General features: G+C 50.6%; 1 protein-coding gene and 1 long non-coding RNA gene across 19 annotated transcripts in view; one reads left to right on the top strand and one right to left on the bottom strand.

The window, feature by feature from the left end:
* NCAM1 (neural cell adhesion molecule 1) overlaps positions 1-24,754 on the top strand; it is a 311,346-nt gene extending 286,592 nt beyond the window's left edge. For 4 of the 18 annotated variants that reach the window (XM_053204102.1, XM_053204105.1, XM_053204103.1 and 1 more), the window contains 6 exons: positions 5,166-5,290; positions 8,353-8,530; positions 18,318-18,525; positions 19,489-19,605; positions 20,636-21,442; positions 22,962-24,754. In XM_053204102.1, the coding sequence (XP_053060077.1) occupies positions 5,166-5,290; positions 8,353-8,530; positions 18,318-18,525; positions 19,489-19,605; positions 20,636-21,442; positions 22,962-23,082 (1,556 nt within the window). In that variant the 3' untranslated portion in view covers positions 23,083-24,754. Of the gene's footprint in view, positions 1-5,165; positions 5,291-8,349; positions 8,531-11,046; positions 13,448-18,317; positions 18,526-19,488; positions 19,606-20,635; positions 21,443-22,961 lie in introns of those variants that run through there. The other 14 variants (XM_053204107.1, XM_015084543.3, XM_053204108.1 and 11 more) reach the window with 4 other exon arrangements.
* On the bottom strand, positions 400-6,330 carry LOC128311945 (uncharacterized). Its single transcript, XR_008290693.1, has 2 exons — positions 4,238-6,330; positions 400-4,131 (listed from the first exon to the last, which is right to left on the bottom strand). It is a non-coding gene; the product is annotated as an uncharacterized LOC128311945 (long non-coding RNA).
* Positions 24,755-27,499: the final 2,745 nt, after the last annotated feature.

Below are 27,499 nucleotides of genomic sequence, written 5' to 3'. Positions count from 1 at the left end.
GATGATGATGAAACAGAGATAATTGATCAGCTAATCTGGTGGTGTTTTCATGACACCCACGAGAAGGGAATTGGTATCTCTGTGGTTCAGTCTGTCAGAGTTCATCTTTGGCTGTTCAGTTCATATCCCTTCCTGCCACTGGCCTCCCCACCCACCCCCAGCTCACACGCTCACATTCGTAGTTCCTGAGGAGCCCGATTTGAGAGGGATGTGTAGGCCAGATGCCCCCGTGAGCGTGGCCACGGGGCTACGCGTCCTTTCTGTGGAGAGCCAGGGAATTGGCCATGGCTTATACGCACTCCCTGCATCCCTTGGCGTTCCTTGGAGCCGGAGACCAGGATGGCAATGAGTCAGCTGGCACTGGCACAAGCATATTCTTGACAACAAGGAGGAAAGAGCTCAGGAGAAAAGGAGCATTTATTCCCCAGGCCCGATCTGGAGGAGCAATGCTTAGGACAGAATGAACCCCGTCCGGGGTTGGGTGTGTTCGGACTGACAGCTGCTCGCCGAGACTGTCAGAAAGCCCCCTCAGCCAGGCGGGTTGTCACAGGGGGTGTCCCAGAGCGTTTGAGGCTCCAAGGATGAAAGCAGCACAGATCCCCTAGATTCATTTGTTCGGCAAAGAGCCTGGTCTTAGGAAGGACAATCAGCAGCCTCATAACTACAGATCCTAAGGCCGATCAAACGTCTAACCTCTTGATGTAATTTCGAATGTTCCTGAGTTGGGAAAAATCAAATGGGCTTCATACTTGAACAGCCAAGTCATGCATTTTGTACTCTTCTAAACAAATAATAGAAAAGGCATACATAAGTTTCACATTGCTTGCAGGGTGTAATGGACCAAAGGGGAACAGGAGTTAAGATAAACAAAAGTAACAGTATTTTTGATGCCAGACAATCCTGTTTGATGGAAAATGTGATAGATTCTAATGCAAGCCCTATCTCCATCACTGGTTTATACTCAGAGGCCCCAAAGTCTGTGCAGGTCCCTGTGGGAGAGAAAGCAAAGGTCAGGAAAAAAGAATGCAGGTCAGGCCTCTGTCAGGGATGCCATGGGGCACCTCGGCATTTCTGTCAGAAGGTATACTTCTTGGTACTTGGGCGTTTTTGAGTAAGAAGTAGAAGATTGTTTTCCTTCTAAAATTCACAGATGCTGTCCAGACCCCCTAAGCCTGCTATAATTTCTGTTGTGGAATTCAGGTACCCAGCAGTAGTTTTCTGACCTCCGGACTTGTGCTGACGAGGGGAAGGAATTGAAGCTGACTCAGATTTTAGGGCACAATAGCACACAAATTACAAAGAACCTACAATCTGCAAGGCCAGAAATACACACTTTAATTACGATTTCTGGGAGGAATTTATAGGACGAGCCTGCCACATTTCTGACTGTATGTGGTCTCGATGGTACATTCTTCTTTTCTTGCATCCGTGATTTACACTCTTCTAGAAAATACCAGAGTTGCCTAATATTTTATATTTGTTATCGGCAAGGCTTATTTTTAAGGTGATGTTGTTTTGAGTCTTTACGTGAAATATTTGGGGGCAAAATTTGACTCATGGCTGAAGCTAAATTCAGAAGGTGTAATTAACCGCAGGGGTTTTCTTGGAGCAACCTGCCGATTGCTGCTGAATCGCAAACCAACATTTACAAATAATTACAATATTGGTGTTGCGGAAATTACCCATAATGATTTCAATCAGGGCAGCCATTTCAGAACAGAGTGCACATTGGGACCCTCTAAATAATTTCCTCTCCTAATGTGTTCAGCAAAGCAGTGAGCCACCCAAATGCCAAGGCCCCATTTCTTCAGGGTCAGCCCATCCCTCATCAGGTATGGCTAGAGTCTCCTTTTCGCCAACAGCTCAGGAAGCAATTCCTTTAGCCTATTCGTAATCTTGAGAAAAATGGACAGAGAGTGTGCATTTGAAGATGGAGAAGACAATTGTTTAAATATTGCTCTTTCTCCACCTTTATGTGACTACAAGTTGTGTAGAGTTGGTCAGAATCCCTCTGATGTTAGTTGAAGGTCATCTTCCTCTAGAAACACCGTCACAGGAAGGGTTACCTTTCCATACAAGGGCCCCGCCATTTTTAAAAAGAGTTGATCATAACTAGGTTTTTTTCTTTTGACAAACCGAACTTCGTCTTGTTTACCTTTGAAACCCCAATGCCTAAGAGATTATCTGGTACCTGGGAGGTAGGTACTCCATAAACGTTTGTTGAGTAAACCATAGTTAAAGCACTTTAAATGATACATGTAAATATTATATGCCATGCTCTACATTCTGTAAGAAAGAAATACACGTATATCAGAATAACATGGTAGTCGCTCCAATAAAATAGCAATGATAGTGTTCCAACTTTGGTAAATGTTAGAACTGTGTTCTGTGGAATAGTTGTTAGTGGTTTCTTTGTGGTTCCAATCATATTTTTTCTGAAACACATCCAAAGATAAGATTTGACTTTCATCGGGGCTGTTAGTTTCTGCAGGGAATCCTTGGCAAGATATTTGTTCCCATGTCTCTGAAGACAGTTGGGGTCTCTTTGCAAAGATAGGACTTTGGGGAGAATAACTTTTAAAATTGTAAAGAAAAATGGACAACCCTGTGCCTTAGAGATGTGGAATTGCTGATCTGGGGATACATTGCTCCGAAATTGGCAGGACCATCCTTATTTTGCGTCTTTCACAGTGTTTTGAAAATAGCCAAGGTGTTCTTGATAGTTTGTCCTAACACAGTGACTGTCATTGGGTCACAGTGCTGTCAGAGCCAGAGGGGGGCCCTGGAGAACACCTCGTTCGGGGCATGGATTCTGCAAACGTGGGTACTGAGGCAGTGGCCTGTCCAAGCATTCAGTTTTACAGGGATCCCCACAAACATGAAAGAGAGTACCTCTTCTAAGTAGATACAACCCCCCCACCCACTCCCAAAGCAGGGTCCAGTGTTTTGTGGTCTTGATTCAGCCTTGAAACCCACGCTGCTCAAATCTGGAAGGAAATCATAAGGAAAGTGTAGCCAGAGCAGCCCCAGCAGATTAATCTCCGTTTACCTTCCAAGGAAGCTTTGGGGGAAGGACCGGGTCCTCACCCCATGACTGTGTTGGAAGGGCCACTGATGCCACTGCATTCCATCCTTAAGGCAAATCGACCATCACAGAGTCAGTGTTGCAATTCTGAATACAAAAGTCCTCGTTAATGTCCATCCCCATTCAGTCTGGGGCCATGAGCTCTCCCAGTCAGCCTGAGTGCAGGACTTGTGAGGCTCACACCTGGAAGTCCCAGGCCAGCCAGAACCAGTCTGTCCCCTGCATTCAGAGAACAGAGCTATCCAGTTCAACTGTGCCTACTCCTGCCATCTGTGACTGTGCAGACCTGCCCGGTTCTGAAATATCCTCCACTTTGTTTGAGTTCCTTTCTAGCCCTGGATATTTACAATGATATAAGACAACTGTTGTCTAAGGCTTAGGATGGTCCAAAAGAATCTGAAAAGCATACCTGCCTTGACATTATCGAAACCAAATTCCTAAGAATTTTCCAAAGAATAGTTGGGACCAGCAGCTGGATAGCGACATGAAAACAGGACAAGTCTTTGCCTAAAACCTTGTCCTTTTTTTCCTGTTTTTTTTTTTTTTTAATTGCTGATGGAGGAACACCAATTACAAGCCTGACTTCCTAAATCACCCCTGACATTAAGGGGATGCACCTTCCCTGTCAGCCTCTGTGTGTCCCCATCACCTAAAGGTGCACAAGGATCACCTTGGGATCTTGTTGAAACAGAATCTGCATGTCTAAGGAGCTGCCACGTGGGGTTCGTGCTACAGGCCCAGGCTGAACAGCAAGGGCTGGCCAATAGCTTTCCCTGTCTGGTTCCTCCTTGTCTCAAAGTGGGGAGCAGGACACAAGGCCACTGTGAGGTTCCCAGAGTAGCTGAATGAGGAAGGTGGGCTGAATGGCTTTGCCAGCAGCCTTGCCACAAATGGCCAGAGGTATACCTTGGGGTGATGAGGTCCAAAGCCTGGCGACAAACCTTTCTGGGTTCTTTGGTCACATGTCTGTGATTCTGTCTTCCAGTGAACGAGCCAGGACAACCCTCCCAGAAGGTGACTTCTTGTAGGCTCTCCCAATTTTCTGTCTGAGGACATGAAATAGACACAGAGATGTGTGTCTTTGAAGGAAGTGCAGAATTCCCGAATGCGTTAAATCTTCATTTTAGCTTTTCATACCAGACATTCTCTTACCTCATTACTCCCAGTACACACTAGTGAAACAGTTTCTCTTAAAGAAAGTCGGCATCTTATTTACTGAAGAAGCATCCCACCTCTGGTAATTTGTCCGTACCGAGCTCACCTTCCTCCTCTGTCTCGGGTTCACACGAGCTGAATGTATACCACAGGTAGAGACATCGACTTTTTTCTGTTGAGAAATGCTGAAGCCATTTTTTCCCTCTCTCTGCTCACAAACAGAAAGACTTTCATGATTGTTACTTTAAACAAGGTACCAAGGATTATCACTCAGGCAGTTGAGCCGTAAATGCAGGATGCTTACAGGAGACTTGCCCGTGGCAAATTGTGCTTTATTTAATCACACCTGGAAACTTGTCATGTTTTTATATGAATGAGTCTAAGTAATGCAATTTAACTCATGGAGAGCTGGTCACAAGAATGCAGTGTCATTCCGTCCCCATTAGGGATGGGTCCCCCAGCCCCCTGAGATGAATCACGTATCCAGGGAAGAAACTGGCTGCTGTGAAGAATTATTTTATGGGTGTAGGTTTTCTCCTTTAAACACTTACGCACATTTGCCTGTATTTCAGGCTGTTCCTCAAAATGCATCAGGCTCATCAAAGTTAAATCTGCAGTTGTAAGAACAGCAAAAAGGAAATGCAAGCACCAGTGAGAAACAGTTTTTAAAAAATCCTGTTTCTAAAATGGTAAAAGGACTGTGCTAATAGGGTTTCCCAGAACATTCCCAAAAGTCACTCCCAGTTTGGGGCTAAGTCTGAGGTATCTCACTGGAATCTGAAGTTTTATATTTATTGCTTTCTAACCATTTGAATTTCTGAGAAAGCAAGAAAGAGCCCAGCCCCACCCCATCACTCCATCCCATTCTGGGTTGGATTTTCTTCGTGTGGGCGAATATGTCACATGAATTAACTGGCTGTTTCAGGGGAACCCAGTGCACCTAAACTGGAAGGGCAGATGGGAGAGGATGGAAACTCTATTAAGGTGAATCTGATCAAACAGGATGACGGCGGCTCCCCCATCAGGCACTACCTGGTCAAGTACCGAGCGGTGAGTAGCTCCCGTCCCCCTTTTCACCTGCTTCTGCAGCTGTCACACCCACCTTGTTGGGGCAACAGCATGCACATCCCGGGGGGAAAGGGGGAAGTCGTGCAGGACAGAGTCCTTCTGTGTCTTGCAGGGCTCAGGGGCCCTGCTCAGGGTTTTAAATCCCAAGATCGACCTACAGCCATCAGGCTGTGTCTACACGGGGATCATTTCAAAACCTCTGAAATGAATGTGGCGACAGACTCATACCCTGATTGATTTTTCTGCTTCTTGAACATTTCTACAAAGTGATTTTGCAATTACCCGGTAGCTTCTGCATATAATATACTGGTATCTCATAATCAGGACATTTGGTAAACTGTATTATGGGCCAGGCACTGTGATTTTCTCCCCACGAGAACCTGATGAAGCTCTTCTTATGATCATCTGCCCTTTACAGAGGAAGTACTATATCCATTCAGTAACGGCCTGATCTCTCACGCCTGGGTGGGCAGAGTTTGAATCCAGGTCTGTCTGCAGACCCTGGGCTGTTAGCCCCTGCCCTAGGCTGCCCTGCCATCCCAAACCATGGTATTCCCACCTGCCCCTCACAGCTACCTGAGCTGTTCTAATCCTGCTAACAGTGAGCTTGGCCCTGAACCCTTTCTTCCTGGTTTGCTCACCATCTAAGATTTCTGTCATGCCACCTGTCATCTCCATCCCCCAAAATGAGAATCACTCTGTTTCTCTGGTTTTAGAATAATACTTGGCCACTGCCAACCAGAGTCAATTGCTGAGAGATTTAGAGGCAGAATCTGAACACTGGGAAGAGTCTCTTGCTAGGATTTCTTACCAGTAAGAGATAACGAACCAGAGAGCACTTTTCTTTCTTCCAATCACCCCCAAGAAAGGATTTTTCAAGGAAGTTGACTTACTCCCTCTCTTTTGATCAGCCCCCACTGAAATGATGTGTGAGCTCTTACCTGGTTGGGCCTAATGGACAGTCATTACAGCAGAGCCCTACCAGGCACACGCCCACCCCCCCCGCAACCCCCTGCCAGCTGCTGGGCAGACCTGTCATTCCACTCAGCCCTTCCGCACTCAATTGTGAAGTCAGGCATGAGCCTGACATGGGATGAAGAGCCTCCTCTAACGTCTCTAAGGCCCAGCCTAGAGACACCCCTGTAAGAGCGACCACTGTGGCTTCCTCGCTGTGGAATAGGATGCCAGGATTGAGTGGTGGCCCAGCACAGCCCGCAGGAAGTAGACAGTGTGTGTCTGGCCCTTGTTATGCTCATGTGGCCCAGACAGATGGGTTCTGGTTTCAGCTTTACCACTTACCAGCATGCCCAGTCTTCCAAAACCTCCATTTCTCCATCTGGAAAATGGGGATAAAATAGTTTCTTACATTATTGTACAGATCAGGAATAATATAAACAAAGAGCCTGAAATGTGCCTAACACTTGGAAACCCCCCGTACATGGTAACAACAATAACTACCCTGAAGATGCCGGCTGGGTCTGGAGACACCTCCCGTATGAGGCCACCTGAGATGTCAGTTTTCCAGAAGAGCCACTGTGGCTGTGTCAGGCAGGTCTGTATTAAAAAGACAACGGGGAGTGGCCCCTGGGAGCTCAGTCAGTTGAGCGTCCGACTCTTGATTTCGGCTCAAGTCATGATCTCGTGGTGCTGAGATCTAGCCCCGCGTCGGGCTCGGCACTGAGCATGGAGTCTGCTTAAGATCCTCCCTCACCCTCACCCTCTGCCCCGCCCCACTCATCCGTTCTCTCCCCCCCCACACACACACACAAAAATATAGCAGGGACAGAACACCAAGATATGATAGCCTTACCTGCCCTGTGTTCGTCTGTCTTGCACTTCAAACACTCAGTGTTTGCTAGATATCATTAACATGTTATTAATATTTTTATATAACACAATATTTGCTTTATATTCTGGTTGCCTCTTTATTATAGAGTTTGCCAAGGAAAGGAGCCTTTCAGAGAATGAGAATACAGACAGCTGAATTTCTTTGTTTTTTTTTTAACATTTTTTTTTTTTAACGTTTATTTATTTTTGAGACAGAGAGAGACAGAGCATGAATGGGGGAGGGTGAGAGAGAGGGAGACACAGAATCTGAAACAGGCTCCAGGCTCTGAGCTGTCAGCACAGAGCCCAACGCGGGGCTCGAACTCACGGACCTCAAGATCATGACCTGAGCGAAGTCGGCCGCTCAACCGACTGAGCCACCCAGGCGCCCCTGAATTTCTTTGTTTTAAACTAAACGCGGGCCACATGGCAATCTATGGCCACGTGAATGTGCAGCCTGACAAAACACTTCACAGGCTCTTGGTAGAGATCCAGTGAGAAAATTGTGGAAAACCTTTAGTACAGTGCCAGGCAGATAGCAAGTGCTCAATAAATCGTACTTTTTATTTTTTATTTTTCTTAATGTTTTGTTTATTTTTGAGAGAGAGACAGACAGAGTGCCAGCTGGGGAGGGGCAGAAAGAGAGGGAGACACAGAATCGGAAGCCGGCTCCAGGCTCTGAGCTGTCAGCACAGACCCTGACTTGGGGCTCAGACCCACAAACTGTGAGATCATGACCTGAGCAGAGATCAGACACTCCACCAACCTTGCCACCCGGGCGCCCCTGATCCTTTTTCTTTTTAATAAAACAAATCGATGCAGTGTTTCTGTGTCCAGGAGGGCGAGTCACACGTACCTGACTGACCATGGGCAACATCCTGAATCAGACAAGAAGCTTCTTGGTTTCATTACTCTTCCAGGGTATCTGTGTGCATACGCGGAGCACAGCTTGGCAGATGGTCCCTGCGCCACACTGCTATCTGCCGAGGTCTGTGTGTTTGCAGACATGCAAGGGTGACCTCCTGACCTGTGTAATCCTTAGGGTTTTTCAGGCTAGTAAAGAATGCACACCATGTCCTATCAGTGGTTTTTCTTTTTATTAGTTTGCACCAATAGTTAGTGACTCCCTTGAGTTCTTCCAGTTAGCTGGCCTCACCAGCATTTGTATCTCAACTTTCCTGGTGTCTTGTGTCCTTCCTGCCGGTTTCTCCCAGAAGCTCTCCTCGGAGTGGAAACCGGAGATCCGGCTCCCATCCGGCAGTGACCACGTCATGCTCAAGTCCCTGGACTGGAATGCTGAATATGAAGTCTACGTGGTGGCTGAGAACCAGCAGGGAAAGTCCAAGGCGGCTCATTTTGTGTTCAGGACCTCGGCCCAGCCCACGGCCATCCCAGGTATGACCGCCTCTGCTCTCTGTGAGTCTCCCGCTTTCAAATTAATGCACCAAAGCTGCACCTCCTAATGCGCCTGAACAGCCCCTGACAACTTGCTTGCTTCCAGCCATCCTCATGATCGGTCACCCATGCAAAGCTTAGTTTTGCTTTGTACCTATCTGTGCAGTGGGTTGAGATGTACTGGACCCCCAGCAAGGCTTGGCCAAGCCTCCTGGGGCAATGGTCCTGTGTCATTCAGCCTTGAAGGACTGATGCTGAGCCAGTCCACGGGACCCCTGAGATGGGAAAAGCCCCACCTCCAGCCAAGCCTTGGAGGCTGGTTGAGTAAGGATCTTGTTTTGAGACCTTATCTACCCTCTGCCATTTCCTACAAGGACCACCCAATTGTTGAAGCGCTTTCTATTTGATGCTTGCTTACTGCACAGTCATGTTCCAGATCTCTTCTCTGTGGGGACCCCCAAGAGAAGGAAGAGACGGTGCCCAATTAGTTAAAAAACCTATCTTCCAAGGGCCTCCCAACTGAAACAAAGATTAAATTGAATTACTTGAAACAGAGCAAATGAGGAAAGTAGATGCTTGGAAACCCCATCTGTGAAAGGCAGTCTGCTGGAAACCGTGATGCGAGTGGTTCTCCTAGGAGATGTAGAACTGTTTCTAGGGACCCGGGACCAACCCAAGTGTGGGAATAACGTGGGAGTTCTGCTTGCTGGCCCACCCACCTTGCCGCTGAGGGTTAGTCCCCTCAGTGACCAAACCCGCAGAGCAGAGAGAGATCTTCAGCCCCTCTCTGCTTTCCCAGAGCAGCCAAAGGCCGGCCTCAGGCAGGAGAGGTGGGCATAGACCATACAGCTGCAGCCTGTTGAAAAAGGGCCCCACAAACCCTCTGCTGTGTTCAAGCATGGCAGGGAAGATGTTTCGGTCTCCCACTGGCCTTGGTCTGGCCCCATCGTGCCTGTCCTCTCTCCAGTGCTTGCCTGGGTGCTCTATTCAGTTAACACAACAGCACCTCCCAGCAGGAGGGAGAACAGAAAGGGTACGGCTGCCTGGGACACAGGCATGCATGTGTGCGAGTCAGTGCAGCAACAAAGGCACCAGTGTGTGGTGGCCGACTGTTGTGTGTGCGTGAGTGTGTGTGTCCAATAGACCTGTTGGGGCCTCCAGGGAGTTGACAGGTGGGTCTCAAACCACAGATGAGACACGTCGATTGGACCTACCCTCTGCATTCTCAGGGAGGCTCCTTAGTGCAGATGGTCAGTGGTAAAGGCAAGGCATTTGGGTGTGGCTGCAAGAAACGCTCTCAAGACTGCTTAATATGATGTCCACATGGGGGTGGCCCTGCCAACCTGTGCCCTCTCTTTCTTTGTGCTCTTTGGTCAGCTTTTCATTGAAATCGACAGTCTGGAATGTATCCAGATCTGCCCAGCCTTTATGGGACACTTAGGAGCTGAGGGGTTGGGGTGGGGAGAAGCTCGAGCAACCCCTTTTCAGCAAGACGGACTTCTGGTGGCACTTGTTGCCTGGGCTAAGTGACACAGGCAGGTTGCTTGGACGTGCTGTGTCCACATGTTGGGTAGTGCCCACAGCATCAGCTCATGGGGTTGGAGCAGGTGGGGACACTGTGATTCAGATACAGAAACAGGAGAAGATGTTGTCCTCCAGGGCCCTGCCCAGTGGAGACGTCAGAGGCGTTAAGGCACCCCATTAACCGAGAGAGGGTCGGAGGGACTGCTCACCTACTGCACGCGTATTAAGAGGAGGTGTCTCTGTGCTTAGTTGGACTTTCCTGGCCGTGGCGTTGGGATCTGCGTATAAAACCTCTGAACTACAAGATGTGCGCTCGTGGTGGGATTCTGTGGTCAGTGCGGTAGCAGAAGGTGAGGGGTGCAGGCGAGATCGTCTTGAAGAGCGACCGGGTGGGGGCCATGGCGCAGTGGGAAGACGAGTCCCATATATCACTGAAAAAGCACAGTTTGCTGCACACAGCGCATCTCTCCCGCTACGCGTAGAAAGCTCTAGAGGCCAGGAGGCTGTGGGTAAGCTCGTTGACTGCCCCTCAGAGGCCTTGCCTTAGTCGAAGGTAACACTCTCCTAATCAAACTCTTGTACTTTACTGTGGAGGCTCTGTTCTCTCACTGTAATTTCATTTGCTCGCTGACCCCTAACCCCCGAATTCACCCTGCTGTGCTGCTTCTGGCCTTGCTGAGCTTTGGAACTGGCCTTACGGGAATAATACTGTACTGAACCCTTCCCTAACCTTTGTCAGTCTAATTTACTAAGTTGAATTAACCTTTGATTCTTGCGTTTTCTGTATTTGACCTAATTTTTTTTTCTTTTTATCTATTTTTTTTTCCTCTGTTTCTGTCTCTACCTTCTCTTTCCTTCTCCCCCCTCCTCCCCTTCCTGCGTCTGTCGTCACACATGTCACGTTGGACGTGCGTCACTGGGACATCCCCACTGCCACATTTGTTTTTAAACAACCACATTCTCTCTGGGCTCCCATTGCTTGGGACCTTCAGCGACCTTGGGAGGCTGCTGTGTGTCCTACACCTTTGTCTCATTGCTTCTCTCTGCAGTGACTCTTCTTTTGCTCTGTTAGGAATTTGAACACAAACACACACAAATTAAATTTGCTTAAATGCCCAGTTCCCATGAGAATGATCAGTTGCCCCCTTTGGAAGAACCTGTCAGGACCGCCACGGCCACGCCACCAAGTGCTCTGTGTGGAAGAGGAAGGTTTGGTGATTGGAAAAAGCTGGACCTCCAGACATTTTACCGTTCGCGGATACTTCCATGCTGCTTCACGAGGAGTTTGCCCCCTTTTTGAATGGCAGTACAAAAATATGTGGGAGCGCTTTTCTTTAAACGCGGTTTTTAGAAGAGCATCATGCTAGTTTTACAGAGAAGTTTCTGCACATCTCTGCTACTTGTTGCATTTTTTTTCTTACCTGAACATGATGTGGCAGAGAAAAATGTCTAAGTACCTCCTAAAGCTTGCATCAGAGTGTCCACATCACCACGTTTTCCCTACCCCATTCCAACCCCGTGCTCCCCCTCTGCCCTTCAAAAAAGCAGTGGGCGCTGCTTGCCTTGACATGCCCGTGGTCACGGGGCCAAACCGCTCTGATGCATCTGGGCATTTTGCTGACATGATGGGCAAAGTAAGTCACCCTGTTGCCCATGCAGTGGAAGAAAATGGATTCGTTAGGCATTTTCCGGGGCTGAACAGATGTTCTGGGGGACACGGTGGTCCTGGTATTACAACCAGCCCCTTATGCTGGCTCTGCGAACAGGACCAACCTGTGATATGCCCAATACCAGTCAGCTTTGAAAGATGCACGTTTCCCAGTTGGAGTGATAATGGGACTGCCCAGCAGATTAGCACAGAGCCTGTCTTGGGGGTTGTGGTCCCACAGTGACCCACCGTGTCACATAACCATCAGCCCCCAGGTTAGAAGTATCCACTGCAAGCCCAGCATGGGTCACGCACTCCGCGACCCCGCACATACTCACCAGAGCAGATGGGTGGGGAACAGGCCCCTCCCAGAGTGTCCCCACTGCGAATCACTCAGCCTGTCGTACTTCCCGAATGCCCTGACCCCCGCCCATATTGGTCAGTGACTCTAGTGACATTTAGAAAATTCTGGTGAAAGCCAGCTAGTCCTTTCTGCTCTTGAGGGGGCGTCCTCTCCACGTGCCCAGGAGAGAAAGATCAGTGTGTTTGCTAAAGTCTCACATGGAGACCCAGGCGGGTCCTGCTCAGTACCATCCTGTACACGCTTGGGGATGGACCCTCTGCTAAATAAAACCTCCGTCCATTGTGGTCACCTATCATCCTATACATCTCATCTCTAAACATCCCACAGAAGTTTGATTTTTGTTCTTTTTGGTTTATTTTTTAGTTCCATTTGGTTTTTTCTAATGTTTGAAGACTAGTCTTTCCCTTTGGGAATCCAAGGGACCCCGTGGTCTGCAGGGCACGGCTGGTGGTGTTGGTCGGCACAGGCCCGTGTCCCCAGCGCTCACAATTTAGAGGCTCACGCACACACACTCTTCCAGCAGCTCAGGCAGGTAGCGCCTCTTGCCCCGGCCCTGTGCACCCCCAGCCTCATCTTGAACCTCTCTGCCTGGGGTCCCTGACCTGCATTCACACCAGCACAAGAGAAGCAGGCATGGTTCTGAGGCTCAAGGCAGAGCATTGAGGAGAGGCACCCGGGGCCTCTGGGCCTGGTGTAAAAACCCCAGGTCAGTTAGAGCTGCAGGGAGGACGAAGGAAGGAGAGATCCATCGTCACCCAAGTGGCCCGTCACTGTCCTCCTGGCCTCTGGCATGCTCTTGATATCATCTTAGGCAGAAGTCACATGTTCCCCTAGGGGGGTCCCCGGCCTGGCCCCAGTCCCGCCCCTAGGGAAGGGACAGTGTCAGTGTTTCTGAAGGGACTCCTCAGAGATCTAGTCCCAAGCGTAGGGAGGCCTGACAGAGCCCTGTCCCCTCAGCACAACCCCAGGCGAAGCATGCCTCAGCCAAAGGCACTTTGAGGCCACTGCAGCCCCATGGCTTATAATGGGATGCCTTTCAAGAGACAGTGTTAGGGCACATCCACTCACACTGGACACCGTCCTCAGTGATGGCTGTGGCCCCCAGCCCCACCGGGAATCCCCAAGACAGCGGCCCTTCGAGCCCCCACAGGAGTAAGCACTTGCCGCCTCGCCGGGCTCTCCCAGCTGCTGCGCCCTGCTCAGTGCTGCCCGTGCCCCCCATGCCGCGGGGTTTCTCTGCTCCTTTCTGGAATATTTATATGGCAGCTTTGGATCATGTATGTTACTAATAAGAATGCTAACACTGTTGTGTAGATAATCAGTGAGGCCTTTATGAAGTTTACACCTTTGCATTATTAAAGGAAATAACAGTCCACGTGAACTTACCGGCGTGCTTTGATTTTATTTAATAGCTGTGTGTCCTACCAAGTGTCCAAAGTCCTTTCCCTCCTCCACCTCACATGTACCTGAATAACTCTGATTACCCCAAATTGTACCCCAAACTTGCAGCCTGCTGCATGGAGTTTTAGCAGAGGAGAGGCTTTCCTTTGCCAATGAGGAGCTATGCATTTGGCTCAGCTATCCTGAGAGCTCTTGTGGGTCATTGCCTCCTTGAACTTTCCTAGTCCCCAGCAGACAGGGGGATGAGGGGAAAGTGCCTTTGCAGAACCAGGAGCTGGTCACTTTGGGGTCAGGAATGCATTGTGGGCCATCAGACATACAGTCTCTGTAGCCAGGGCTCCTGATGTCACTGCCCCCATTAAAACCCCATAGCAGAGGCTGCACAGAGTGATCTTGTGATCAACAGAATGCGAGAGAAGGTTCTCATTGGCAAATCCTATTCTGTTTGTAGTCACACTTAGTAGGACTCTTTCCAAACTTAAGACCAGCTGTCTGTTTCACAGCAGATACTGGGAGGGAGGAAGCAGACGTGTGAGAGGTTTGCAAGTGAACCTGAACTCCCGCTCAGTGGGAAGGGCACCTGGCTGCACTGAGGTCCCATGACATAATGACTCAGACCCATCTGGCGTCTGTGAAATGTGAGACCCATCTTCCCATTTTGAGGCATTTAAGGGAGATATATGTAGGTCCCTGTCATGGGGCAGCCAGTTCCCCAGTCAGTGCCAGCCTCTCCCATGCCAGGAACCACAGAAGATGGACAGCCTCACTTTCGCAGCATCACCATTCAGGTGGCTGTGACCCTGGAGGTTATGGAGGAACTGCTCCCAAGAAAGTCTGTGCGTGCAGATGTGGGGTGAGTCAGTCACAGGAGGCCAGTGTAAGGTCATGCAAAGACAGACCCCTGGAAGGTTTTAATTTTTCCTTTTTTATACAATGTTACGTAAGGTGTAGGAGATAACCTATGTCCTCCTGGCTCTCCTGAGCTACACAGTTTTGTAACATCCCCCTAGAGGTAATGAATGCTGACTTTCATACCCTCTCATCTATTTCCCGGTGTTTCCCTTACATACAGCTTCTTTTTGTAAAAGGTGCACACACCCTTTCTCTAGCTTAAGGAGCCTCTTACTTCCTCTGGAAGTCTGTACTCTAAGTGGTGAACTGGCTGGTCCTTTTTCCTTCAGGGACAGTCTCTGCTCCCTCTCTCCATACATTCAGTACGTCAGTTACGTCAGTATGACCACCTCAGTGGTCAGGGCCACGAGGCGAGACTCCACAGCTCATCTGTGGGCCAGGAGTCATAGAAGCCACTATTATTCACTGTGACCCAGGCACAAGATGGCCTGGAGACAGCGCTCCTCAAACTCTGCTATGTATAAGGATCACCAGGGCCGCTCGGCCACACCCAGATTTCTGAGCATCACCCACAGAGATCCTGATTCACTAGAACTGGGGAGCCCCAGAGTCTAAAGCACCCTAGAAATTCTGCTGCAGGTGACAAACATTATGCTAAAAGGTGTGTTTATTTTTCACATAAAAATAAAATCCCGAGGACCAGTGAATAAAAATGGGACCCACTGAGTGTTCTAGTCTTCCAAGGGAAAAGTCGTCAGTGCAGAGGACCTGTACCGCGTGCAGGGTGCTGGACCGTGACATGGGACGGCAGGCTCCCGTGGTTGAAGAGGGTGTGGAGACACCTTCTGTCCCAGGCCCTGCCCAACACAGGAGCCTCTTCCAGAGCACTAGGCATCCCTGCCAAGGGTGTCCAGGCACAGGGTGCTTGCCTGCCGAGGCAGCTCACACTGTTAGCTCCCTCTCGAGGGAAGCTGAACTACCCCCGACCCCTACAGTTTCCATCCAGCAGTGATACCAAGTAAGACCGCTTCCATTTCACGACACATCTGTAAACATCTGGAGATGGTGTTCTCATCTCCAGACTAAACACCCACTCCTCTTTTTGACAAATATTCTTTGAACATTTCCTATGAGTCGGGTTGTGCTAGATGCTGGGGAGAACTAAGAGTACCCTATAGAACATTCTGGAGAAGACAGCCAGATAAAAAGCATGCAAGTGAACAGAAAGTGGCAGATAGAAGTAAGAAGAGAACAAATACTCTACTACTCTATCTACTCTGCGGTAGATACTGGGCAGAGTGAGAGATCAGGGGACGGAGGGGGAGGGCTCTCCAGCAAGGTGACATTTGAGCTGAGGCCTGTAGGACAGCAAAGAGCCAGCCAGGAGGTTACGGGGCTGGAGGGTTCCCAGAAAGGAGTCAGCAAGGACCTGAGGCAGGAATGGGCTGGGTATATTCAGCAGGTAGGATGAAGGCCCTGGCCTGGAGCACAGAGATGGGTTGGGGGGAGGGGTGCGGGGAGCGGTGCCATGAGTTACAACAGAGGTGTGGGAGAGCGCACGACACGTGTAAGGCCTTTAGGCCAGGAGAAGGGAAGACCGCTGCCCTTCTTTCTGTCGCACGTCACCGGGGTCTTTGTATCCTCTGGCCCTTCCCCTGAGTGTGCCTGCAGAAGCCAGGCAGCCCTCCAGCCAGGTCTAACGAGCCCAGAGCACAAGGTGGACAGTGGCTGCCTCTCACATGCACAGAGCCCCCTTTCCGTGGACCATTTGTCCTCTTCAGAGATATGACTGGTCCCCTAAAACCACGCTTATGTGTAAACCTCGGAATGTCGAGTTTATGCCACTGAGTCCAAAAATACAAACATTCTCCCCTCCCCCAAATACTTTAGGCTCCTTCCTCGGGAAGCAGGCACTCGACACCTATTGGGCACCAACGTCAGGAGGCGGCAGTGGCTGGAAGCCACTGTCATGGGATAGAAAGCCCAAGGCTGGTAATTCCTCCCTGTTCGGGGAACCAGCTTTGGGATTCTGAACATCAGGAAGGCTTGCGTGCCTCTCTGCTTCTTTGGGTGGAATGTATGAGGAGCCGGAAGAGAAGAACGAATGCTCTCTTCTGGTTTTGTGAGCTGCTAGGGAAAAGACCTGCTCTAGCGGATCACGGGGGCCAGCCATCAGTTTCCTGCTGCCGAAGTCCAGAGACAGCGTGGCTGGAGCTGGGTCCTCTGAGCACAGAGGCCTTTGCCAGTATTGGAACCTTCCTGGGGGATAGGCTAAGGTTTTCAGTGCAGGTTGGATGGGACCAGCCAGCAAGCCTGAGGAGGAAACACTGGGAAGCAAGACCAAGGTCCCAGAGAAGCCAAAAATACTCAAGAATTTGAGAGTCTTCTCCAACTATAAGGCCCAAATGCACCCTGGGTGCGAGAAATGAAGCTCTGAGCAGTCGTCTGTGGCCTGCTGGCCTGGTGGTCTGTACCCTGAATTAAACTTTGAAACAGAGGCCAGTGGGGTGGGACCACCGCTGAAGAGGCTCCGCGATATCTGACCAGGGACCCCTGGGCAGACGACAGAGTGCTCCCAGGAACACAGACTGCATGGAAGAAGAAGACTGGGGCCTGTCTGAGCACATGTCACCTCGGACTACACGTTCCTCCATTATCTGGTGTGCTGTGTGGCTAACAGGCCACTGGGCCTGGCCTGGGGCTCAGCAAAGGCACAGCAAGACCCAGACCGTGTTGGCCACAGTTCCCGTCTCTAGTCGGCAGACCTGGGGGATCCCAGTGGGTCCTGGCAGCACAGGAAGCTTCAGACAAGGTCTGGTGGTGGGGTGGAGCAGCCAGTTCTTGAACTCTATCCTTCCAGAAGAAGAAAAACGAAGCAGACATGCTCGTGTTTCAGTGTGATGTCATTGGCTCTGGCTTATGGGCAGAGCTCGCTGCCCACAGCATGACCTCTTATCTCCCAGACACTGGGGTGGGGTGGGGGGGAACCAAACAGGGGGCCACCTCAGGCAGCTAACATTGACACAAGGGGGCCTGGGGAGCTGGGGTCCTTCTGTGATACCACCAACACCCCCGGGGCCCTGGGGAGTACGACACAAGTTGAGTCATTCAAAGAGAGCCCAGCCAGAACGGGCATGCTGTGGGCTGCTCAAGTGGGAGAATGTGTCTGTCTGTAGTGGGCACAGAGGACCTTTGCCCTGAGTGTGAGTGTGCCTGTCCGTGTGGGTGTGCATCTCTGGGTGAGTCTGCTGGTTTTCCTGAAGTCTGATCCAAGTGTGCCTGAGCTCCCAGATGGTGAGTATTCCCAAACCTTTCACCCTGGGCAGACCTCCATGTCTCCAGAGTAAATGGTCTTTGTCTGTCTCCCTGGGTGCAGTGAAGAAGGATAAGCCATGAAACCAATGTACACTGTCCAAGGTCAGGATCATCTAGAGCCGTCCTTAAAGAGGAGGAGAGGAGGTGGGGTCGTGTACTGGGCATGCTGTTGTGCCTCGTGCCAGCACAAGCCCAAAGGAAGCCTTGGGAACCCTGTGCCACCCCATTTGGGACCCTGTCCCTGAGTACTCCCAAGAGCCATGGTCTAGCCTGAACCCGGTGACCACCACCTGCCTGCCTGCTTCCCTGAGCTCAAGAGGAGATCAGCTAAGGATGGGGCTGGGGGAGGCTCGAAGACTGAGCACAGGGGTGGAAATACAGCTCCTGGTGCCCACTCCTCCCGACTTGTGGGAGCCTCATGCCCCTACCCCCTGGGCTGTGAGGTAAGGCTGCCATCCCGCACTCTTGAAGATACAGAGAGACTCTGTTGTCTCCACACCGGGGTGTAGAAAGGCCCCACGGAAGGTGCCACTCTTGACACAAATGCCACGACTTTGTCCTATAGGTGCTACCCCACCCCCAGGGGCTGTTGCTCTGCAGGGTCCAGCAGTCTGCACGTCAGTGTATTAACCACCAGCCATCTCTCTCTCTCTCTCTCTCTCCCTCCCTCCCTCCCACTCAAGCCAACGGCAGCCCTACATCAGGCCTGAGCACTGGGGCCATTGTGGGCATCCTCATCGTCATCTTTGTCCTGCTACTGGTGGTGGTGGACATCACCTGCTACTTCCTGAACAAGTGCGGGCTGCTCATGTGCATTGCCGTCAACCTGTGCGGAAAGGCTGGGCCCGGAGCCAAGGGCAAGGACATGGAGGAGGGCAAAGCCGCCTTCTCGTGAGTGCAGACCTAATTGCCACTGCTAGGGTCTAGGCTCTGCCCTGGGCCGGGGGGCTTAGCATCAGAACCATCTCAGTTTCCCCATTTGGAAACCCCAAAGGTGGAAAAAAAGCATTGGAGAAATGTTTCCTAAATTGGGGATTCCTGTTTGAAAAGCTAACACTTGGGCCCAACCCCACATCTAACGTATTAGAATTTCAGAGAAGGTTGAAAATCCCTACATAGGCCAAACTGAGGGGAATTTTCAGAGCTAAATAAACTTGGAGGGGACCTGCCGTAGCATTGGAGACACACACTTGCCTCGCTGCCATTCGTTCATGTCTTCATTCATTCAGCCATTCATATATCACTCAACAGATATTTACTGAGCAGCTAAAACAGGGCCAGGCTCTGTTCCCAGACACTAGGTTACACCTGCGAACAGAACAGGTAAAACTTCCTGTCCCTTTGGAGCTGACCATCCAGATGCTGTCCCCTCCAGCATCTCTGGAAAAACGGGTCCTGAGCCAATGAGCAAGAGGCTTCACAGACCCACCGGGCGGACCTGAGCTGGAGTGAGGTGAGAAGAGGCAGAGCAGGGAGTAAGCTGTGAGTGCCACCACAGGGCAGGCACTGTATGTAAATACAGATTATCTGAGCACTTCTCTGTGCCAGGCACTGTGCTAAGCACTTGACATTCGTTGTCTCAGTTAATGTTTCCAACAGCCAGGCAAGGTCGAGACTGTTGCCTGCCCCATTTTACAGATGAGGGGATGGAAGCCAAAGCAAGCGAATCCAATGTTCACGGTCACACAGCTAGCACGAGTGGGAGCTGAGGCTCGGGCCCTTGGGCTTGAGATGCCCATGCCCCCACATCAACTTTGGGCCAAACCCAGGAGCCCTGAGCTGTAGTCGGCTTCCCCAGGAGCCCCCTTCCTGCCCCAGCAGGCTGGGATCGAACCATCAAAACTCTCTCCACAGGAAAGATGAGTCCAAGGAACCCATCGTGGAAGTGCGGACCGAGGAGGAGCGGACCCCAAACCACGATGGAGGGAAACACACGGAACCCAACGAGACCACCCCGCTGACGGAGCCCGAGTACGTGGGTGGGGAGGGGCGGCACTTTGGCCGCAGAGCCCCACACTCACCTCATCGCCTCACCCATGCCTCGCCTCCCATGCCTCCCAGCCACCACTCCCAGCCCAACAATGCAGCCCAGATTCTGGAGCCCTTGGCCAGAAATGCCTGAGCCCACTCTCTCCCTAGAGAGAAGGCATTCCTGGTTCTGTGAAGAGCCTGCAGATGCTCTGAAAGGGTTCCAGGGGTGAGCGGGATCTCTAGACCCTATGCCCGAGTCACATGCACATCCTGGAAGTGGCCGAAGGGGACACAACCGCACTGAGAGAGGCTCTGAGCTTTGAGAGGCTCAGCAGATTCTGTGTAGGATTTTCAAGAGCTCTAGGGTTTTCTGCGCTCTTCCTGGAAGGGTGAGAGGAGGTGGGGCGCGTGGAGCTCCCTGACCCTTCTGTTCTCAGAAGGCTGGGGGACCCTCAGTCAGAAACCGCGTCTGGCCGAGGCGATCACAAAGGCTGGCTGTCGTGAGTGCTGGGGCTTTGAAGGGAGTGGAGTTTAGCGCGGATTTAGTTTAAATCTCTGGCTGGACAACCCTCGACTGCTAGGGGCCTTGGGAGCACTCTTTGTCTGCCATATTCCCGACCTTCCCCATCAGTTCCCGTGGAGCCCCTAGGACAGCAGGGCCCATTCCTCGGGGTCCTTGACGCCAGCAGTGGCGGACGGCGAACTGAGGCTCGCCTCTCCTGGAGTTGGGGTGCAGGCAGGGGTCAGACAGGGCTGCAGGGAGAGGCAGCACAGCGTAGAGAGCTGGAGGGGCATCAGCAGGGAGGAAGGGCCAGCAGGTCTGTGTCTCCTGTCTCCTCTTCTGCCCGCCTGGGCGTGTGCTTCCTCTTGCTGTCCTCGTTTCTCTGTGGGCCTGTGTCCGTGCCTGTGCGTCACTGCATGCCCTGCCCACGACCCCTTCCTTGGCTGCGGCCCCCCTTCCCCACGCCCGCTTCTCTGTCTCGTCCCAGCTTCATTGTCTATTCTCTTCTACTTCCTGTCCTCCCCACAGGCTGCCGGCCGACACCACAGCCACTGTCGAGGACATGCTGCCTTCTGTCACCACCGTCACCGCTAACTCTGACACTATCACCGAAACCTTTGCCACTGCTCAGAACAGCCCCACCAGTGAGACCACCACCCTGACCTCCAGTATTGCCCCCCCGGCCACGGCCACGCCTGACTCAAACTCTGTGCCCACTGGCCAGGCCACCCCTTCCAAGGGGCCCGGCGCCACCGCCTCCTCCCCTCCCCCAGCTTCGGCCCCCAAGGTTGCCCCCCTCGTTGACCTGAGCGACACCCCGGCCTCAGCCCCTGCTGCTGGCAGTTTGTCTTCTAGTGTCCTGGCTCACCAGGGGGCTGTGCTCAGCCCCAGCGCCCCTGCCAGCGCGGGGGAGGCCTCCAAGGCCCCTCCCGCGAGCAAGCCGAGCCCCACCGCGGCCGGGGCAACCAGTCCCCTAGCGGCAGCGGCCGCCCCCGCCACGGCAGCCCCGCAGGCCAAGCAGGAGGCCCCCAGCACCAAAGGCCCGGACCCCGAGCCCACCCAGCCCGGCGCCGTGAAGAGCCCGACCGAGGCAGCAGCCACGGGCCTCACTAGCCCGAAGAGCGAGGCTGCCTCCGTCAGCGCCACAAACCCTGCCCAGGGCGAGGACTTTAAAATGGACGAAGGGAACTTCAAGACCCCAGATATTGACCTTGCAAAGGATGTTTTTGCAGCCCTGGGCTCTCCTGCTCCCACCGCTGGGGCCAGTGGACAAGCCCCTGAGCTTGCCCCTTCCACTGCAGACAGCTCTGTTTCGCCTGCACCAGCAAAGACCGAGTACGGCCTCTCTTTGTCTGCTGTCGTCGGGTTATGTCCCGTGGTGGTGTGCGTCTGTCTGTGCTGTGCTGTGTCCTTTTTGTTAGATGTGTCTTCAGCCTGTTCCAGGGCTTCTCTGAGGCAACTGTCAACCAGGGGGCTGGGATGAGGCGGGGACAGAAGGGGGGCAGGCAGCCGCCTCCTCACTAATTAGGCCATGTTAATTACGCCTTCTCCTTATCATGGTAGCAGCGACTTCTGTTTTCCCTGGCGGGGTGGGGGGGGAGCCTCGCAGTCGGGCCCCTGATGAGCGTAGCTTGGAAAGCGAGCTAAGGAGGCCAAGGTGCCCTTATTGGCCACCCTGGGGCCCACAGACAGTGTGTTATCCAGGGTCCAGGCTGAGTCCCCACCAGAACAGCACTGTTACGCAGGAAGAAAAGAGGCAGACCCCAAGGCCCATGTGGGGAGAGGATGTGGTCCAGAGGGCCCTGTCCCACTCCGGCCCCAGATACCCCACCCCCTCACCCCCTACCCCCACCACCACCACCTACTCTTGCTTCTTCTGACCTGGAATGTCTGGGAACAGTCAGAGCTCACAAGCACCGAATGACTGTTGGGTCTCCAAGTTCAAGGGCAAGTCCTTAAACTTAGCAGGTTTCTTAAATATGATGCCAAAATGCAGTTGGAACTGGGGTCTAAGCCTGCTTGCCCCAGTGCATCCTTAGATCAGACTTTCACTCCTGAGACTGAATAAGGCAGAGCGAGACCTAGGTTTTTACAGAGGCTCCTGTGGCTGCCCCCACATGAGCGGTATGCTGCCACCAAGAGCTGAAACAGGACTGTCCCCAGGAGCCCTGAACCCCAGGAAGTAGGACTCCTCTATCCCGCCCACTCAGCACCCCCTAACCCCCCCTACTCCCCTTGTCCCCATGTGTAGCGTGACATCCCAGTCTAGCCTTTCATGCCACAAAAAGCTGCCTCAGTCACGAAATTTTCTCACCCTGGCCAGGCAAACCACTGAGGCATCACCAGGAAACACAGAGCACAGGGTGTGGTGGGAGCAAGGACAGGCAACAGCAAGGCAGTTTGCAGAGGGGCCCTGGAGTCAGTACTGGGGAACCAGCCCAGCATGCCCCATTTATACCAGTCTGACTAATTATACCAATTATACCGATCAGCGTGAGGAAAAGGCCACATCCGCTGCCCCCTTCCACCACCCCAGGTAAGGCCCCTGGGCCCCTGGCATTGGATTAGGGCTGGAACAGAAAAGGTCTCATTCCTCAGATTCAGTGGCTCTCAACTTTGGCTTCATTTTAGAGTCACTCGGGTGCTTTTAAAAGTCATCATGCCCAGACCAATTAAATCAGGATTTCTGGGGGTAGAGCCCAGGCACCAGTGATTTTTAGAGCTCCCAGGTGATTCCAGCGTGCAGCCAAGGATGGAGACCATTGCTCTAAGCGGGAGCCCCTCTCGAGGGACTGGCTGAAGGGTGAGTTACTGTAGATTGTGTTCTCACTGCTGTTTTCCCAATTCTCTGCAGGAAGGGCCCCGTAGAAGCAAAGTCGGAGAGCCAGGAGACAGAAACGAAACCAGCGCCAGCCGAAGTCAAGACGGTCCCCAATGACGCCACACAGACAAAGGAGAACGAGAGCAAAGCATGATGGGTGACAAGAAATGAGCAGATCAAAGTAAAAAGTGACACCATAGTTTCACCAGAGCATTTCCAATATCACACACACGCACACGCGCACACACACACACACACACACACCTCATTCCTCTAGTGTCTTTTGCCTTTAAAAAAAAAAAAGTAAACAGATAAACAGGGGATCTCCTTTTTGTAGGTTTATAGAAAGGGTTCCTTTGCTGCGCACTCACTTGTAAGAAAATGAGACAAAAAGGTTAAACCCACAGCCAAACTAGGACACTCCGTTCCCTGAAACCATTTAAAAACCAAACAAAAGGACCCCAAATTAAGAATCTAGGAAGCTCAGAAAGAAAAAAAAAAAAATCTAGGTTCAGGAAGACCGCACTTGGTGTTGCCCAATTGGCACAGACCAGTTTCAGAGAAGTGCTTCCAGGCACTAAGACTAACGAATGAACAAAGTCCAAGTTTATTTTTATACTTTGAGTCGAGTTTGAACTCTGTAAAACCCCATAAATAAGTTATAATTTCTGTTCACTTTGTATTTGTTCAGTATGCAAAGTGTGTCACCCTTTCTAGCTGAATTCAATCCCCACGTAGACTCTCGTTTTGTAGGAAGAAGGCCAAATTGCAGCTTCTGGGGGCAGATCTCAGTTTGCAATATTCGAATTTCTTTCTCCTTCCTTTTCTCTCTCTCTCTTTTTTTTTTCTTTCTGCCATCTTTGTTTTCCAGTGTTTACAAGTTGACAACTGTTTGACTTTGGTTGTGTTTAAATGTCCATGTAAAATAGCTGCCTTTTTTTTTTTTTTTTTTTTTTTTTTTTTTTAAGTTACAAATACTGCCTAGAGGCGGGTAGAGTCATCACAGGCTTGTTTTCGCACAGGACAACTTTACAAACTATGATTGTTTACAGTGGCTCCCCTCCCCCACCCCCACCACCCCCATTCTGATTTGAAATTTTTGCCTGTGTGCAACTCAGGTGAAAATCCATCTCGTTCTGTAGTGGTTTTGCTTTTTTTTTTTTTTTTTTTTTTTTTTGGCCCTTCAATTCTTTTTGTATTTCCTTGGGGGTTAGACCACTTTCTGATTAGCCACCACCTGCCTGCATCTGTGAAAAAGAGTCTGCCCCCCCTAGGCATCTGCATCCCCTTCCTTTTGAAGGACTCCTTAGGCTTTGTTGAATGAAGCAGAGAAGATTGTATAGTTGGGGCTGGTCTTGGTGAACACACATTTTTACCCCAAACATCCCCTTTTTGTAGAAAGCCAAATAAAATATATACATACAATTTCCTTTTGAGCCCAGAATCTAGATTTGAGCGGAAGAGCATGTGTGCTTCAGGGAATTAGTGTCTTTTTTTGGAAATCTGTTGAAGTAAAGTAACATCGGCCTTCTGTTCAGTTAGGCAGCATTTATAGAAACAAAAGAAAAAAAAAAAGCCAACTGCTGTCTGGAGTCATAACACAACTTTCCTGGATCGGAAACCAAGTGGGGAAAAAAAAAAATACAGAAACTTTAAGGGGGATGGGAGGGGGGAGAAGGGAAAAGCCAGCCCTTTGTATAGAAATTTTGCTTTTTTTTTTTTTCCTCATTCTACTTTAGAACTGCAAGCTTGTGCACTGTGGATGCGTGACTATTTTAGTGTGAAACGTGTTTTTGTCATAGTATTGAAATAAAACTTCAACATAGTTTGGTTGTGGAAGGTATAGCAGATAGTTCAGAAAAAAATATTCAGGAAACAAGAATAACTCTTAAAAGGAATTGAAGCCTTTAAACAAAGAAAATGAAGTAAGCGTGATTTTGATGATCAAGAGGGCGCTAATACGCGGAAATCGGCGCCCCGGCATGCGCTCCTGTCCCACGGTACAAAGCCGCAAGAGGTTAGGGTGGCGAGACCTCTCCTGAGTCTGTTCTCCAGGCCACACTCCCCAGTGTCCTGACACTTCTGCGGTCTGATCAGTGACGATATGCGAAGATTATAATTTCAAACTGTGAAAAAATAATGGTCTTGTCATTTGCTAAGTGTGGGGTTATTTTGCATTTTCTCAGCTCCTGGGGATGGAAACGGAGGACCCCATGCACCCAGCCCCGGCCCCTTTGATGGTAGGGCTTGCACAAGTCTGTGGTTCAAATGCACGGGCCCTCAGGCATGAGTAACATGCAGACAGTTCTCTGAGCACATAGCAGAATGGGGGCTCCTGGGTGCCCAAGACGGGGAGGGCCCAGCAAGGAGCAGCAGGCTAGGAATCCCACCGCCGGGCTGTCCATGGAATCAGTGGCTCATCTTCTGATGTTCCTGGCGTTGACCACCTAGGCCAAGCCCGTGCTATACCTCACCGAGAACTGTGCATTTCACACCAAGTGGTTGTGATCAGGCACACTGACTTTGGTTCTGATGGTTAGGAAGAGAAAGAGGTATAGTCGACCCTCAAGTAACCTGGCCCGGGGGCAGCTGACACCCTCACCCACCCAGAACCCTGGCTCCGCCGTCAGCTGGCACCCAAGACTGCCCACCTTTTGGTCTGCCTCTCTTTCATTATACATAGATTTCTCTCTGCATGCATGAGCTTTCCTTTTTCTTTAAAAAAAAAAAAAAATTCTAAAAATTTTAAAAAAAGCAAAAACAGACAAACAAACAAAAAAAACCCAGAGCAATGCTTTCTCTAAAATCAAAGAGGGAGTCACTTTATTTTCAAGATGTTCTATCTTTTATGTTAAGAGATAAAAGCTTATAGTTTTCCTTTTTTAATTTTTTGAAGGCGGGATCAACTCTACCAGTTTCCAATGTCTATGTGTCTATATGTGTATGTGCCATACATATGTATTCACATAAATAGCGGCATGGCCAAGTTCTTCTGGAGGGGTTTCCACGTGCCACGCGCAGGGTCTCTGAATCCTGGAGGGCCGTAGTGTACATAGTGCAGCTTCTGAAGTGGGACTGTATTTTCACACTTTTCTATGGAGCCCTTCCAAGTCCCAGGTTTTCACTCGAGGCTGTCTGTCTGGATGGTGGTTTTCAGACCTCCATTAACATCCCTACCCAGCATTCCCTACTTCGGGGGCCTTCTCTCTTGTTATAAACTTTTTACCAAGTGAAAACATCAATACCACCTTTGTTTCCATTCTCACTGGTGTAAATACTGAGTACTAACTGAGAATTTTGACTTTGCATTCTGTCAGAATACTTGTGTTCAATAAAAATTGAAAGAAAAAAAAAGCTGTTCGTGGTCAAACTGGGATTTATTTCGATTCAGTGAGAGTCTATCAGGTGAATCATATGGGGAAATGCCAGGGGTATTTCTTTTGACCTTGTGAACAAGGTCAGTCAACTCAGTGTCTTGAGTTCACATTCAGTTGAGTTCAAGGTCAGTTAAACTCAGTGTCTTGAGTTCATGTTGCCTGGATGATGGTTTACAATGTTTTCTCTCGGTTTGTTAGAGGAATCCCGGTTATGAGAATGGCCAGCCATCAGATTCGGACAGATTTCATTCAAATCCTAGTTCTGCCACTTCCTTGTTGACCTTGGAAGAATTCCTTAATCTCCTCAAGACTCAGTTTCTTCTTTTGACAAACAGGAGATACCAAGCTAACTGAGCTGAGGTCCTGGCTAATGAGTGAAGCCGTGTATATGAAAACAGAGTGTAGGACTGTCTTGGCACATAGTAGGTACTCAACAAATGGGGATAGTGCTGGTGGCATCCCAGATGTGGGATAGCATCAAACCCAACTGGAATAACCATCTATACCTGAGCTCCAAGGTTTCAACATGGAGGTCGGAGCCTGAGGCTTATTCCAGAATACACGATGCTTCGCCTTCTTAGTTTACCATACTTCTCAGCACTTAGAGCCTCACTTTGCCATACCTCTCAGCCCTTGGAATTTATTAAAGTCTCTGAGCTAGACAGAGTAAAGCAAACTTCACCAGACTCAGAATTCTCTTGTATACGCTGCTGTCCAGCGGTGTTGGGAAGAGCCAAGAGTTGGAATTACCTATTAAACTGTGGAACTGCAAGTTCCTGGAGGGGAGCAGCCCCAGGGTGAGGCAGGTGAGTGAGTCTTCTAGGGAGCAAGGTATAAAGGGGCCCTCTCTCAAGGCCATTCCTGCACCTGCATGGGTCTGAGGCACCTCCTCCGTTTGTGTCCTACGTGCCCCTCCCTAGCCCTAGCCTGGGGAGGTGTCTTGCTCTGGGGCAGTGTCTGCATCCGTTCCCAGGCATTGTCCCTTCACTGGCCCTAGAGCTCATTCTAATGACCCAGAACCACGCAATACATGTGATTTCCTGTGCCACCAACTGCCAGCAGCATATGGTAAGGTAAGGAGTGATAAACAAAAACTGACATCATGAAATGATGACCTTCTCTCTAATGGTCCATGAGGGCTTGCTTTCACCGCCTTCTCCCCTCCTTCAGGCTAGCCTCCTCCCAGATTCACTC

This window comes from Acinonyx jubatus, chromosome D1 (assembly GCF_027475565.1).
Source record: "Acinonyx jubatus isolate Ajub_Pintada_27869175 chromosome D1, VMU_Ajub_asm_v1.0, whole genome shotgun sequence".
Classification (NCBI taxonomy): domain Eukaryota; kingdom Metazoa; phylum Chordata; class Mammalia; order Carnivora; family Felidae; genus Acinonyx; species Acinonyx jubatus.
Note: the sequence above shows the minus strand (reverse complement) of the source record. Positions and strands in the feature narration are given on the sequence as shown.